The sequence below is a fragment of the Jaculus jaculus genome, chromosome 7 (genome assembly GCF_020740685.1).
Source record: "Jaculus jaculus isolate mJacJac1 chromosome 7, mJacJac1.mat.Y.cur, whole genome shotgun sequence".
In the NCBI taxonomy this organism is placed as follows: domain Eukaryota; kingdom Metazoa; phylum Chordata; class Mammalia; order Rodentia; family Dipodidae; genus Jaculus; species Jaculus jaculus.
The window spans coordinates 155,184,785-155,199,407 of record NC_059108.1 but is presented as its reverse complement, the minus strand read 5'-3'; the positions used below and the strand labels follow the sequence as shown (position 1 = coordinate 155,199,407).

The window sequence follows — 14,623 nt, the reverse complement described above, 5'->3', positions numbered from 1 at the left end:
ATATATCATACTTAAATAAAACATTTTAAATATACCCAGTAGACAGCTTTTCTCAGTCTTTTTTCCTTTGTTTTTGCTGCGTGTGTGCATGTGCATGCGTATACACACGTGTGTGTCCGTGTGACGCCCCGTGCGCTCACCTGCACTGGCTGGCATGGATCCTTGGGTGATCCTGCTCCGCCACTCTTCTGCTCATTTGCTCTTCTGATCCCATAGCTCACAGTTTCCCCCTTAACTCTGTCACTTCTTGCCTCTCTGCTCTCCTACTGGACTGGTTAGAGACATGTGGCCACACCCTGCTATTTATGTAGGTCCTGGGAGTTGAACCTAAGTGGCCTTTTGGGCCCTTAGGCTTGTACAGGCAGCTCTGTTAACTGCTTCATCATCTCTCCAGTCATCTTCTCCATCTTTGAAAAGAAACATATTATTTTACAGTTCATTATTTAGAAGTTGAAATAACCAATAATAACATTAGTAACCATTAAATACACCTAGAAAATAAAGGTTCCTTACACAACGATGCCAAACTCATGTGTAGTTTGACTAATCCCAAGGACAATATTCTGTGATGCTAAAAGGCCACTAATCTGAAAGAGCCCTGAATTCTTTAAACAAAAATATAGGAAAACTCTTACCTTGAAGAGACATTTTTATGAACTGTATCTGTAGCTCTAAGTCTTAGAGTGTGTTGTTCATGGGAACAGCTCTGTAAGCTGCGCATTTAACACGAACGTGCTGTTTTTGTAATAGGAGCAACTAGAGAAGGAGAAGCATCAGAACGATGGGAGGGCCTCGAGTGATAAAATCTTTGAGAAGAAACGTAAGTAGGTTTCTATGTCTTCACCACTTAGTTACAGAACCCATTCTGTACCCCTGTCTTCTTCAAGACCACGCTAAGCTTTTAATTTGGTAGGGAAATTGCTGCATTTTTTTTTCATTTTTGAAGAGTTGGTTTTGAAATCCTGCTTACTATGGCATAAGTGTTAAGAAGACATGAAAATGGGAGGCACTGGCATGAGGTCAGTCTTCCGAAGCTGAATGTCTGACGTCAGCTGTGAGACTGGATGGAGGTGAACTGAACAGCAAAGACTGAGATGTAGAAGCTTATACAGTAAGGGCATTTGAGAAACAATGCTGCTTAACTGGGGATAATGGTTCATATAGGACTTTGATGAAATGATGCAGCTTAACACAGAGTTAATTTTAGGCAGAGATATGAAGACACCAACACAGAGCCTCCCCAAGAGCATCCCCATTTCTGTTGCTGGACCCTCTTCTAGCACCCCATCCACAAGTAAGGAATGATGCCAATTTATTTCTCTTCTAAACACTTTTTTCCTATGTAAGAATATTGCAGGGCAATTCACTTTGCTAGTTGAAATGTGTTATTTAAAGCATCTTTAGCCTTTAATTGTTTGTTTGTTGGTAATTCTTTGCCCAAATTTATTTTATTCATTTGTTTATTTGAGAGAGAGAGAAAGAGGCAGGTGACAGAGAGAAGGAGAGAGAGAGAGAGAATGACTGGGCACGTCAGGGCCTCTAACGGCTGCAAACAAATTCCAGATGCATGTGCCATCTCATGCATCTGGCTTACGTGGGTACTGGGTAATCGAACCTGGGTCCTTAGGCTTTGTAGGCAAGTGCCTTAACTGCTAAGCCATCTCTCCAGTCCTTGTTAGTAATTCTTTTTAAACTAAAAAGATATTTATTTATTTATTTATTTTAGTTTTTCGAGGTAGGGTCTCACTTTAGCTCAGGCTGACCTGGAATTCACTATGTAGTCTCAGGGTGGCCTGGAATTCACGGTGATCCTCCTACCTTTGCTGCTCAAGTGCTGGGATTAAAGGCGTGCGTCACCACGCCTGGCTAAAAAGAAATATATATATATATATATATTTTTTTAATGAGTGAGAGAGACAAGGAGAGGAAGAGAAAGAGAGAGAATTGGCAGGCCAGTGCCTCCAACCATTGCAGTTGAACTCCACACACATGCAACACCTTGTGTGCATCTGTGACTTTATTCGTGTGCATCACCTTGTGTGTCTGGCTTACATGGGATCTGGAGAGGGCTTTGCAGGCAAATGCCTTCACCACTAAACCATCTCTCCAGGCTTTGTTGATAATCTTAATGGGTAGTTTGGGTTAGGGTTAGTCCAGTCAGCTCAGACTGAGGAGTGAAGCTGGATCCATCTGAGTTTTACTGGCAGTGGTGGGAGGGGAGCATGGAGGTTGGGGCAGTAAAGATGATTGAACAACTGCATTTCCTTCTTTCTGCTTATTACTCTAGGCAAAGAAATCAAGAAATCCAAGTTGATTCGAAGCCAGTCTTTTAATAGTCAAGCTTTCCATGCAAAATATGGCAACTTAGACAAATGTGCTAGGTATGATCTGTCAGCTGCTTGTTTTTTTTTTTTTTTTGTTGTTGTTCATTTTTTATTTATTTATTTGAGAGCGACAGACACAGGGAGAAAGACAGATAGAGGGAGAGAGAGAGAATGGGCGCGCCAGGGCTTCCAGCCACTGCAAACGAACTCCAGACGCGTGCGTCCCCTTGTGCATCTGGCTAACGTGGGACCTGGGGAACCGAGCCTTGAACTGGGGTCCTTAGGCTTCACAGGCAAGCGCTTAACCACTAAGCCATCTCTCCAGCCCCAGCTGCTTGTTTTTTAACTTCATTTTATATTTCCAAAATTTATTTACATGAAATATTTACATTAATATCATCAAGAAATTTTGAATTTTTAATGGGTCAATAATTTGCTAGTTTCTTCTGTAAAGATTGTACCGAAACAAAAGTTTATTGCTTCTATAAACAAAGGTATGTTTGTGTTCTTGGAAAAATTTTATCATGATAATGCATAAGAATATCACCATGATATTGCATCAGAATATCATGGAATCAACCCATAATTTATGAAAAAAGTTGTATATTGTATATGCAGCTGAGCTTCAAATTGGCGTAAACACTTGCTAAGACTGAACATCCATGTTGTGTCTGCCTGTAAGGAAGTCAGTGGTGTGGTCGTACAGTAATGTAGTCATAGCTGAGTCCTGATAACGGGTAACTGCCTGACTTCCTTTTATGCCCCAGGAATCTAAGTTACAGTTAGTTAAGAATAGGAGAAAAGCAGCATAAATTAATTGCATGATTTGCTGTGTATGTTATGTGCCATGGATTTAACAGCAGCATGTCAGTGTACAAACAGGGTAGTTTTAAGAAAATGTGGATGTTTCTCAAAGGATTCATTTATCTCTCAAGGAAACAGTTTGTTGACAAAGACACATTCCTTTATTGTTCTTGACTTACTCAAGATCTCCCTGTAGTTAGGCATTAGCAGCAGCTCCATGCAGAGCTCTAGCTAGTCGAAGGTCCTTAGGATAGAAAAAAAGGATTACAACAAAGATAGGCTATTCCCAGGGAACATTTTAACCATCTTACCTGGCTTGAATGGGCATCAGAAGTCAAACTTTAGTTCTAATCAGCAAGCTTAAGGAAATGTTTTTAACAGAAAAGTATGTGCATTGAGGCAGAGTATAAGTGAGAAAAGCAATAGGCACATTTCATCGGAAGTAGAGGAAGCCTTTACAGAAGAAACAAAAGACTGAAACTGCCCAAGTGTTAGGTGACTTAGACTGAAAAAGGCATGGTGTGCTCCTTTAAGTAGCTCCATTGTTTTCCAGTAAGAGCTCTGCGGCAGGACACTCACCAACTGTCTCAGGGCTGGTGAAGACTGCTGTGCTTTCACTGACTGGTGAGTAGCAACCTACCCTCCTCCAAAGTGGTCACTTTTCACAAAATATTATTTTCCTTAAATGACTTAAATCCTTTAATTCTAGCTATGGCATCTTTCCTAAATGTATAGCTTTATCAAATCCCCAAGAAACTAAGCTTTTCCGAGAAACTGAGAAAATACTTGGCTACTACTTTGTTTTCACTATGTCAAGACTCAGAGCATAGTATTTGTAAATAAAAAGGACTGAGGACCCCCTGAGGAATAGACAATGTTTTACAATAACTTTTTTTTTAAATTATTTTTATTTATTTATTTATTTGAGAATGACAGAGAAAGAGGGAGAGAGAGAGAGAGATTGAGAGAGAAAATGGGTGTGCCAGGGCCTCCAGCCACTGCAAACTAACTCCAGACACGTGCACCCCCTTGTGCATCTGCCTAATGTGGGTCTTGGGGAATTGAGCCTCGAACCAGAGTCCTTAGGCTTCATAGGCAAGTGCTTAGCCACTAAGCCACCTTTCCAGCCCTACAATAACTTTTAAGGAAGCCCAACAGCAGAATTCATTGTAAATTTTCTAACAACATCTAAACATTTACTATCATAGGTATTTAAAAGTTTGTTTCAGGGGTCTGAGGCTTCTTAGAAGGGGCTTCTGTGGCCCACATTGGTCTCTATTAGTTGCTCTGCTCTGCTGGTTCAGTGTGAAAACAGCTGTAGGCAATGCAGAATGAATGAACATGGCTGGTTTCAATAAAACTGTCCTGACCCAAATGGGCAATTGCTTCATAGTGTATAGTTGGATGACCTGTGGTTTAATAGAACACAGAGTTATAGTATGACTCAGTTTGAATATATCACTAAAAGTTACTTGTAGCTAAAAATGTATTTCTGACTTTGTATCTTGAAAATATTGGTTGAGATTTGTGCTATCAGTTGACAGTGGTTTTTAACATAAATAATAGCGAACCTGCTCAAAGGTCTGAAAATTTTAATTTCATAGTTTATTTTTTGGGGTGGTGTGCATGCATGTGTGTGGGCACATGTGTGTATGGGTGTGTGTGCTTGTACATACAAAGGCCAGAGGTTAGCGCTGGGTGTCATCCGTAATCACTTTCCACCTTATTTACTGAGGCAGGGTCTCTCACTGGAACCCAGAGCTCAGTGATCTGCTACTCTAAATAGTCAGCTTGTCCTGGAGATGCCCTGTCTCCACTTCTGTGGAACCGGGAAGACAGGCGGGTGCCACGCCTAGCCAACATTTAGGTGGGTGCTCGGGATCCAAACTCCAGTCCTTATGCTTGTACAGCAAGCGCCTTGCCTACTGAGTAGTGCCCTCGTCTCTCTCAATTTGTCATAGCACATCAGTGAATTCTTGAGGAAGTACTAAGAAATATGCAGGGTGTGAGAACTGTGTTCACATTATAGAACCCCTCCAAATCCTCTTAAGTATATGTGGAGGATATTATAAAGTAGCTCAACTCAAGAGTTATTGGTGCAAGTGACTATAAATGATCATAAGGGATTTTTAAAACTTAACAAGGGAAACTGACATCTTATTAAAAATGGGCAAAGCCTTGAAGAGATACTTCTGCAAAGAAGATATGAGGATGGCAAACAAGCATTTGACAGGATGTTGGGCATCATATACATAAAAAAGTACTGGGTGCCATCACACATCTCTTAGAAGTATCAGCCCCCAAAACATGGACCGCAACAAATGCTGAGAAGGATGTGACATGGAAGGAATCTCATCCACTGCCGATGGGAAACTGTTTCCTAAAATGAACCTACTCCTACTATGGTCTAGCAGCCGTGCTCCTTGGTGTTTGTCTGCAGGAAGGGAAAGCTCATATCCACACAGATGTCTGCAGCTCGAGTCCCATTGCCCAGCCTCAGAAGCAGACAAGATGTCCTCCAGCAGGTGAATGGAACAGGAACGCTGCATCCAAAAGGTGGAGCACTGTTCAGTGACTTAAATGTGAAAAGACATGGAGGAATCCTACATCATGCCGCTGAGTGAAGGAGGCTAATCTTAAAAGAGCAGCTACATGTGATCCAGTTACAAAGCATTCTGGAGGGCAAAACCATGGACACAGTGACAGGATCAGTGCCTGGCAGGGACTGGGAAAGGTGATAATGAGGCATTGTGTACTGTTTAGACTTAGAAAGTAAAGTGCTGAGATTAACTCCCAGCATTAAACTATAGACTGTTCTCATCGCTGTGTCCAAATACCTGACAGAAGCGACATTGGGAAGGAAGGGCTTACGTGGCTCACTGTTGGAGGCACACAGTCTGCCGTGGCAGGAAGGAACGGCAGTAGAAGTGTGAGGCGAGCGGGTCACATTGTGTCCACAGTCAGGAGACAGATGAAAGCTAGTGCTCAGTGTAATTTACTGTTCCTTTGCTCACTCTTCTTCAGTCTGGGTCCTTCCCACCTGTCGGGCAGGTGTGTCTCTTGGGTGACTGTGGAATCCAGTGATGTGACACTGCAGGTCAGGTGTCTGGTCATAGGTGTCAGTGTAGGCTCCTCAGTTACCACAGAGGCAGCCTGTGGGGTAGTGATGACGGCAGGTGTGTGGGGGCAGGGAATGGGGGAACCTTCAACTCTCAAGTGTAAAGTCTATTTTTAAAGAATGGTGCCAGATTCATTGGGTAGCCGCATTTTAAAAACCCACGAAAAGCTCAATTCTTATTTCAAATTGTACACAAATATAAACCTAAACATAAATGATAAAATTATAAAAAAATTGAAAAGAACATATAGAAGAATATCTTTGCAAATTTGGAATAAATATGCCTTCTAATAATAACAGAAAAATTAGAATGTTTCAGAATATAAAACTTCCTCTGGGTGTTGAAATAGAGCCATAAAAAAGTACAAGTCAAGACATGGATTGGGAAAACAGTCCTAATGTGTCTTCCTAAGAAGCATTTGAACACAAATGTACAAAGAAGTCTAGGCTATACAGCTCACTTTAGAATGATCCAGGGATTTGAACATGAATGTGTGCAAGAAGATTTACATAGAAGTGTATGACAAGATGCTCATCATCATTACTCACCAGGGAGATGGAAGTGACAAAAGTGAGAGAGCCAGACCCCTGTGATCCCAGTGTGTGGGAGGTGAAGGCAGGAGGATCAGAAACTCAAAGCAATCCTTAGCTACATTGCAAATTTCATGATAGCCTGGGCTACATGAGACCCTGCCTCTAAAGACAAACAAGACAGAGGAATCATGACAAAACCAAACCACAGCCACAAGAAGCCAAGCTGCATAAGAGGAGATACTTTTTTGTTTTTGTTTTTCGAGGTAGGGTCTCACTCTCGTCCAGGCTGACCTGGAATTCACTGTGTAGTCTTAGGGTGGCCTGGAACTCATGGCGATCCTCCTACCTCTGCCTCCCGAGTGCTGGGATTAAAGGTGTGCGCCACCACGCCCGGTTTGGGAGGTACTTCTTGGTGTCCACCAGCATGCCTGCACTTCAAAGGCTCCCGGTGGCAAGTGGGAGGGTGCTGGCATTTTGCAGGCGTGTACACACTGATGCTGGAAACCAGAAGGAGGGAGTGGGCGAGAAGCCCGGCGGCGCTCCAGCAGCAGCTTACTCAGTTACACATGCCGTACACAGAGATCCCGCATCTACTCCCAGGCATTTGCTGCAGGGAAGAAACACACCACCACAGACTTACACACAATGTTCATAGCATGTTTTCAAGAAACTTTTAGTGTGTAGTATGTGTGGTGTATGCATGTGTGTGTGTCCCGTTGCATCCGGTTGTGGAGGCCGAGGAAGATGTCAGGACCTCTGTTACTCTTCTGCATATCCCCACGAGTGAGAGTCCTGCAGAGAGACTGGAGCGCTCCATTTTCCAACTAGACTGGCTGAGCAAGGTGCCCAGCCATCTCCTGCTCCACCTCTTTCAGTGCTGGGGTTACAGGCATGCATGCCCACCTATGCCTGGCTTTTTGTATGGTGCTAGGGACTGGACTCCACTCCTCACACCTGCACAGAAGTGCTGGTACCTGCTGAGCCGTCTCTCCAGATACACAGTGTGGGTTTTCATAGTCAAGAAATGGGAAAATCCAGATGTCTGTCAGCGATCATTACCGACAAGCACATTTTAGCACATGCACAGTATGCCAGTGAGGAGGGAAGGGGCGAGCTACTGACCCCTAGTGTGCGCTGCTCTTAGCTGTGCTCCTGTGAAAGACAGGAGTCGGAGGACACATTCTGTATTTCTTCCTGACATAAAACCCTAGAAAACGCATGCTAACCTTTAGGGACAGACGGGAGGCAAATCAGCGATTTGGGAAAGGAGGAGGCTAGAAGAGGAGTTTCAGTGGCCCTGAAGGTCCGTTTGGGTTTTTTTTGTTTGTTTGTTTGTTTTTGAGGTAGGGTCTCACTGTAGCTCAGGCTGACCTGAAATTCACTATGGAGTCTCAGGGTGGCCTCGAATTCATGGCAATCCTCCTACTTCTGCCTCCCGAGTGCTGGGATTAAAGGCGTGCGCCACCACGCCCGGCTCTGAAGGTCCATTTGGTAGAGATGCGTGCTTCCGCCTTGACCGTGGTGACGGCCTCATGGGAGTCCATGCCCGCCAGACCGGAACACTGTGCACTTTACTGTATGTAAACCATGCCTTCATGAGGCTGACGGAAGAGAGAAGCTGGCGTCACAGCCTTTTCTTCTCTGTGGTTGACGTCTGTCTTGCACACTCAGTGCCTCTGACGCATGTGCCACTTTCAGATGACTCATTCCGGACTCGCAGTGCCAGCAGCGCTCCAGCTTCCTTCTCGCCGCCCTTACCGAGCACTTCCCGCGGGGCAGGCAACAGCGCGGACGTGAAGAGCAGCAGCGGGAAAGATGTGCAGCCCCGGAAGGCCACCTTGTGAGTAGCCCCGTGACAGCGCTGGGCACCGTTCCCCTCCCCGGTGTGCCCGCCTTCCTGCCTCAGGCTTTCCCAAGTGTCAGACGAAGGGGATGGTTTTCAAGGTAGGCTTTGCGATGCAGGTACTTATGTTAGCAGAGATTTGCAGGCTTTCAGAATGAACAAAAATATTTAAGTGGCTTCCACTAACATCTGAGATCTAGCTTTTCCTTGTGAAATGTTGATGTTCCGAGAATTTGTCTCTGAGAAGATGCTAGGTATAGTTGCATCCCTTTAGACACCTAGGTGCAGTATCTGGTCACCTGCTGCTCAGAAAGATGGGTGCAGCTGATGCCATTTTAAAATAGCATGTCAGCTTGCCGGGCGTGGTGGCGCACGCCTTTAATCCCAGCACTTGGGAGGCAGAGGTAGGAGGATCGCCATGAGTTCAAGGCCACCCTGAGATGATAGAGTTAATTCCAGGTCAGCCTGGACCAGAGTGAGACCCTACCTCGAAAAACAAAAACAAAAACAAAAACAAAAACAACAACAACAAAAAAAAGCATGTCAGCAGAACTCCGAGGTGCGGGGTCCGCACACTGCCGGGACTGACAGGCTACTTGTGATCCAAGAAACAAGTTAGAAAGCCCTCTCGCCTTTCCCCACGGTTCCTTCCTCTGGCTCATCTTGTTTGCAATGCTGAAGCCTCTGTTTCTTTTACACGTCTACTGGAATGGGACTGTGAAATGATCACAAGACCACCCCAGAGCGCAAAGGGTCCAGGCAGGATGCCCAACTGTATGTAGCTGCAGCGTGATTCAGATAGAGCACCTGTTCTGACTAGAACTAAGCTCAAACAAGATTTTGGTTAACTTTTAAACATACTTTACTTTCTTATTTTTTATTCTTTTTGGAGTCAGGGTTTGCTAGGCAGCCCTGGCCGGCCTGGACTTTGGGATGGTACTATTGCAGCCTCACTGGTGCTGGCATTACAGGGGTACAGACCACCGTGCAAAGTCACCAGGCAACAATGCCTGGCCTGAATTTGTGAAGAAGGACTTTCACCTGAATCTTTATTTTTGTTATTAAAAAAATACTTGTTTGTAAGCAGAGAGATACAGAGAAAGAGAGAGAGAGAGAGAGTGAGCAAGAGCAAGCACAGGCACACCAGGGCATCTAGCCACTGCATATGAACTCCAAATGCATGTGCCACTTTGTGCATCTAGCTTATGTAGTCCTGGGGTATTGAACCTGGGTCCTTAGGATTTTATAGGTATGCACCTTAACTTTGAGCCAGATCTCTAGTCCTCACCTGATTCTTTTTTGTAGAAACTCTGAGCTGGGGTTTCTTTTCTTTAAAAATAATTTTTATTCATTTATTTGAGAGTGACAGACAAAGAGAGAAAGAGGCGGAGAGAGAGAGAGAAAGAATGGGCGTGCCAGGGCCTCCAGCCACTGCAAACGAACTCCAGACACATGCGCCCCCTTGTGCATCTGGCTAAAGTGGGTCCTGGGGAATCGAGCCTCGAACTGGGGTCCTTAGGCTTCATAGGCAAGCGCTTAACCACTAAGCCATCTCTCCTGAGCTGGGATTTCTTGTAGGAGCTAGCTATATTATCATTCATTTTAAATTTTAACTGGCCACCAGGTAAGTACAAATATAAATGTATATACCCAATCTCATTCCAAATTTACAAATAAGTACATTGGCGGGAGCTCACAGAAGAGTTTACAAAGAGTAGTAACAGAGTGATGTGTACAGACACCGTAGAGTGGGTGTGTTAATTCTTTCCACACACTAACCCTTGTGGGAACACTGGGGAGGCTCCATAGAAGCCACTTGAGTGGAGGTGGCACGGGGTAGTGCGCTGGCCTGGAGCCTTGTGCTCATCTCCAGCCAACCGTAGAGTACCTAAGTGCACTTGGGTCTGCTTTTGGTTTCTGTGAAGCATTAGCCACAATAATTTCCATTACGGTTATGTAAAAATACAAGTATAGGAGAAGTATGAATTGAATTAAATACTGTGCGAGGTTCACATACCATATTTCTTGTTTTGTTTTGTCTTTGTTTTATTGAGTTAGGACCTCATTCTAGCCCAGGCTGACCTATATATTATTCTGTAGTCTCAGCCTGGCCTCAAACTCAGCAATTCTCTTATTTCTGCCTCTCGAGTGCTGGGATTAAAGGCCTGTGCCATTTTGCCTGGCACACATCATTTTTTAAAAAAATTTATTTTTATTTTTTATTTTATTATTTTGTTGTTGTTTTTCTTTTTTAAAAATTTTTATTAGCATTTTCCATGATTATAAAAAAATATCCCATGGTAATTCCCTCCCCCCCCACTTCCCCTTTGAAATTCCATTCTCCATCATATTACCTCCCCATCACAATCATTGTACTTACATATATACAATGTCAACCTATTAAGTACCCTCCTCCCTTCCTTTCTCTTCCCTTTATGTCTCCTTTTTAACTTACTGGCCTCTGCTACTAAGTATTTTCATTCTCACACAGAAGCCCAATCATCTGTAACTAGGATCCACATATGAGAGAGAACATGTGGTGCTTGGCTTTCTGGGTCTGGATTACCTCACTTAGTATAATCCTTTCCAGGTCTATCCATTTTTCTGCAAATTTCATAACTTCATTTTGCTTTACCGCTGAGTAGAACTCCATTGTATAAATATGCCACATCTTCATTATCCACTCATCAGTTGAGGGACATCTAGGCTAGTTCCATTTCCCAGCTATTATAAATTGAGCAGCAATAAACGTGGTTGAGCACGTACTTCTAAGGAAATGAGATGAGTCCTCCGGATATATGTCTAGGAGTGCTATAGCTGGGTCATATGGTAGATCAATCTCCAGCTGTTTTAGGAACCTCCACATTGATTTCCACAATGGCTGGACCAGATTGCATTCCCACCAGCAGTGTAGAAGGGTTCCTTTTTTTCCACATCCCCGCCAACATTTATGATCATTTGTTTTCATGATGGTGGCCAATCTGACAGGAGTGAGATGGTATCTCAATGTAGTTTTAATCTGCATTTCCCTGATGACTAGTGACGTAGAACATCTTTTTAGATGCTTATATGCCTTTCGTATTGCTTCCTTTGAGAATGCTCTATTTAGCTCCATAGCCCATTTTTTGATTGGCTTGTTTGATTCCTTATTATTTAACTTTTTGAGTTCTTTATATATCCTAGATATTAATCCTCTATCAGATATATAGCTGGCGAAGATTTTTTTCCATTCTGTAGGTGGCCTCTTTGCTTTATTCACAGTGTCCTTTGCAGTGCAAAATCTTTGTAATTTATGAGGTCCCAGTGATTAATCTGTGGTTTTATTGCCTGAGCAATTGGGGTTGTATTCAGAAAGTCTTTGCCAAGACCAATATGTTGAAGGGTTTCCCCTACTTTTTCCTCTAGCAGTTTCAGAGTTTCAGGTCTGATGTTAAAAACCATTTGGACTTAATTCTTGTGCAACACATCATTTTTTTAATAAAATATTTTGTTATTATTTATTTATTTGAGGGGGGGATAGGTGCGCCAGGTCCTCCAGCCGCTGCAAACGAACTACCGATGCATGCGCCCCCTTGTGCATCTGGCTAACGTGGGTCCTGGGGAATCAAGCCTCGAACTGGGGTCCTTAGGCTTTACAGACAAGCGCTTAACCGCTAAGCCATCTCTCCAGCCCACACATCATGTTTTTAATAATCATAGGTAATTCTAAATAATGTTTAATATGTAATTCACTTTTTCCATTATCAAGATTCTTACATATTAGGCTTATTCAAAATAGCTGATCTGTATTTTTTATGTACTTTGTAAGCATTATATGAATAAACATTTTCATGTTTTTTCTTCTTTCCCTCCTTCTGTCCTTTCCTGTTTTTCTCTTTCCTCCGTTCTGCTCTTCAGAAAATCCAGAAAACCCAACCCCTAGATGAACTGCTTGCTAAGGGTGCATGGCAGAGACAGCCAAAGCGGATGTGCTTGATGGACTGGAGCTCAACAATGGCTGAGGCATTGGTAGTTTTTTTTTTTTTCCAATGAATGGGAAAAGAGGCATAGTTACAGCTGGTGTTAAACCTACCACATTTGGAATTAGATTTCACTAGGAAGTAGATACATGTTTCATAAACAATAATGTGGTTACAGAATTCCAGTGTTAGAGTGTGTGCTTCCTGTGCAGAAGAGCCGAGCTTGCCTGTGTGGGAACCTGCGGTGTCAGTGTCTGGAGCCTCAGCGGCTCGATCGTGTGTCATAGTCTGAGAGCAAGGACAAGGGGAAGGAAGACGCTCATTTTCTCACAGCTCTCTCAGCCCAGCTGAAAAGTCACTGAGCAGCTGTCTGCTGTTCTATCAGTCCTGCAATCTGAGGACAGTATGTGGTACCTGGACGCCCCCAAATTTAGATTTGGCAATGAAGATCCTTCAAAGATTTCTAATAACTTTGAGTTACAAATACCTTCAAAATGATAGAGTGATGATTTCCTTAATTTCCTAGAGGAATTTCTTTTATAAATACTTTGTTTACATTTTAGATTGCATCTGTCCTTACTTAATGTCACATGATGAATCTAGTTTGAATCAGCTGTGTTCCAAGCTATCCTGCTAATGCTGCGTCCACAGCCATCACTTGTCTCCTGCTAGTACTGCCATCAGAGTTTGCCTGGGGAGCGCAGCGTCCGTAGTTACATGTCACCTCTGGAGATGCGCTGTCCTCAGCTTCACCGTCTCATAGAGTGTCTCATAGGTCAGCATATCACGATGTTGAAAGTAGAAAATGCTTGTTTTTTTTAAAAAAATGTACCAATGTATGATAAAGATGATCTAGTTTGTGAATGCATGCGCGTGTGTGGTTACTTTTTATAATGTGAAATGGATGATGAATTTGGTCAAAATAAAACATAGGTTAATGAGATACCTGTGTTGGTGAGAAAAGTTTTCACTATTTCTTCCAGTCCGTATTCTATAAGAGAAGCATACCAGCACCAACTGCAGCTTACTCAGGGCAGAATGACTTTTTCCACTCCGTTGCCTTCTCTTCTCTTCCGCCAGGCCTCTCTGAGCAATGTGTAGTGATTCAGAACACTGTTTGCCAAGGGCAGCCAGGTAAGAGCCAAGAGGACATCTGCTGTGAGAGGTGTGGCAATCTTTCTTAAAGAGACTTAGCACGCTTTTCTCCCTGTGAATGAATTCAGCTAGTCAGTTATGTCTGCTCCTAGCATTGGGAACGTGGAGCTGAATGTATATGGTTTAGAGAACTTACAGTGCACAATGAGACATCAGAGCCAGTCAGTATTTTTAGTACTGTGGCTCATTGTCAGCACTGAAAATTGGAGAGTTTCAATTTGATTATTAATTAATAAATTTAGCAGAGGTTTTGTGTTCCTGTTATGCATGTGGGCCAGAGGGAACGTGACCTGACAGAGTAATCAGCACTGCTTGCAGAGTGAAGGATGTAGGCAAGCCAGTTGCTTAGGCTTCGAATCCCAATTAAAACAGTTAATCAGAATTATTTTTGGAAGTTATTTTTTTCATGAATGTAAAAGCTTCTAAAGTTTTTGAGTCTTTGTTAAGACTTTACTTCCAGTGTGCTAGAGAGATGGCTTAGGGTTAGGGTACTTGTCTGTAAAGCCTAAAGCCCCAGGTTTGATTCCCCAGTACCCATGTAGGCCAGTTGCACAAGGTGGCGCATGCGTCTAGAGTTTATTTACAGTGGCTAGAGGTTCTGATGTGCCCATTTGCTCTCTCTCTCTGTCTCACAAACAAATAAATAAATAAATAATGAACTATACTCCTAGAGATACATAGTTAGGAACAATAAAGCCAGGTGTTGGCAGATATGAACATCCCCACATATCTCCATTTATCCCAAAGACTGATTGATGCTTTTATCAGATCTCTGGTTAACAAAATATCACATAAATCCTTTGACCAGGTGTGTGGCAAGAAGCCCGGTCTCCATCTGTGGCCAGCAGTGATCATTGTGTAACTGGCTTGGTGTTTATTTCAGAGT

At 43.2% G+C, this 14,623-nt stretch overlaps 1 protein-coding gene across 3 annotated transcripts in view; it reads left to right on the top strand.

Moving 5' to 3' along the window:
• Positions 1 to 13,525, top strand: part of Ppp4r4 (protein phosphatase 4 regulatory subunit 4) — a 101,504-nt gene extending 87,979 nt beyond the window's left edge. For 2 of the 3 annotated variants that reach the window (XM_045154887.1, XM_004665620.2), the window contains 6 exons: positions 751 to 820; positions 1,208 to 1,294; positions 2,288 to 2,381; positions 3,682 to 3,752; positions 8,479 to 8,620; positions 12,521 to 13,525. In XM_045154887.1, the coding sequence (XP_045010822.1) occupies positions 751 to 820; positions 1,208 to 1,294; positions 2,288 to 2,381; positions 3,682 to 3,752; positions 8,479 to 8,620; positions 12,521 to 12,545 (489 nt within the window). In that variant the 3' untranslated portion in view covers positions 12,546 to 13,525. The remainder of the gene's footprint in view (positions 1 to 750; positions 821 to 1,207; positions 1,295 to 2,287; positions 2,382 to 3,681; positions 3,753 to 8,478; positions 8,621 to 12,520) is intronic. The other variant, XM_045154888.1, reaches the window with a different exon arrangement.
• Positions 13,526 to 14,623: the final 1,098 nt, after the last annotated feature.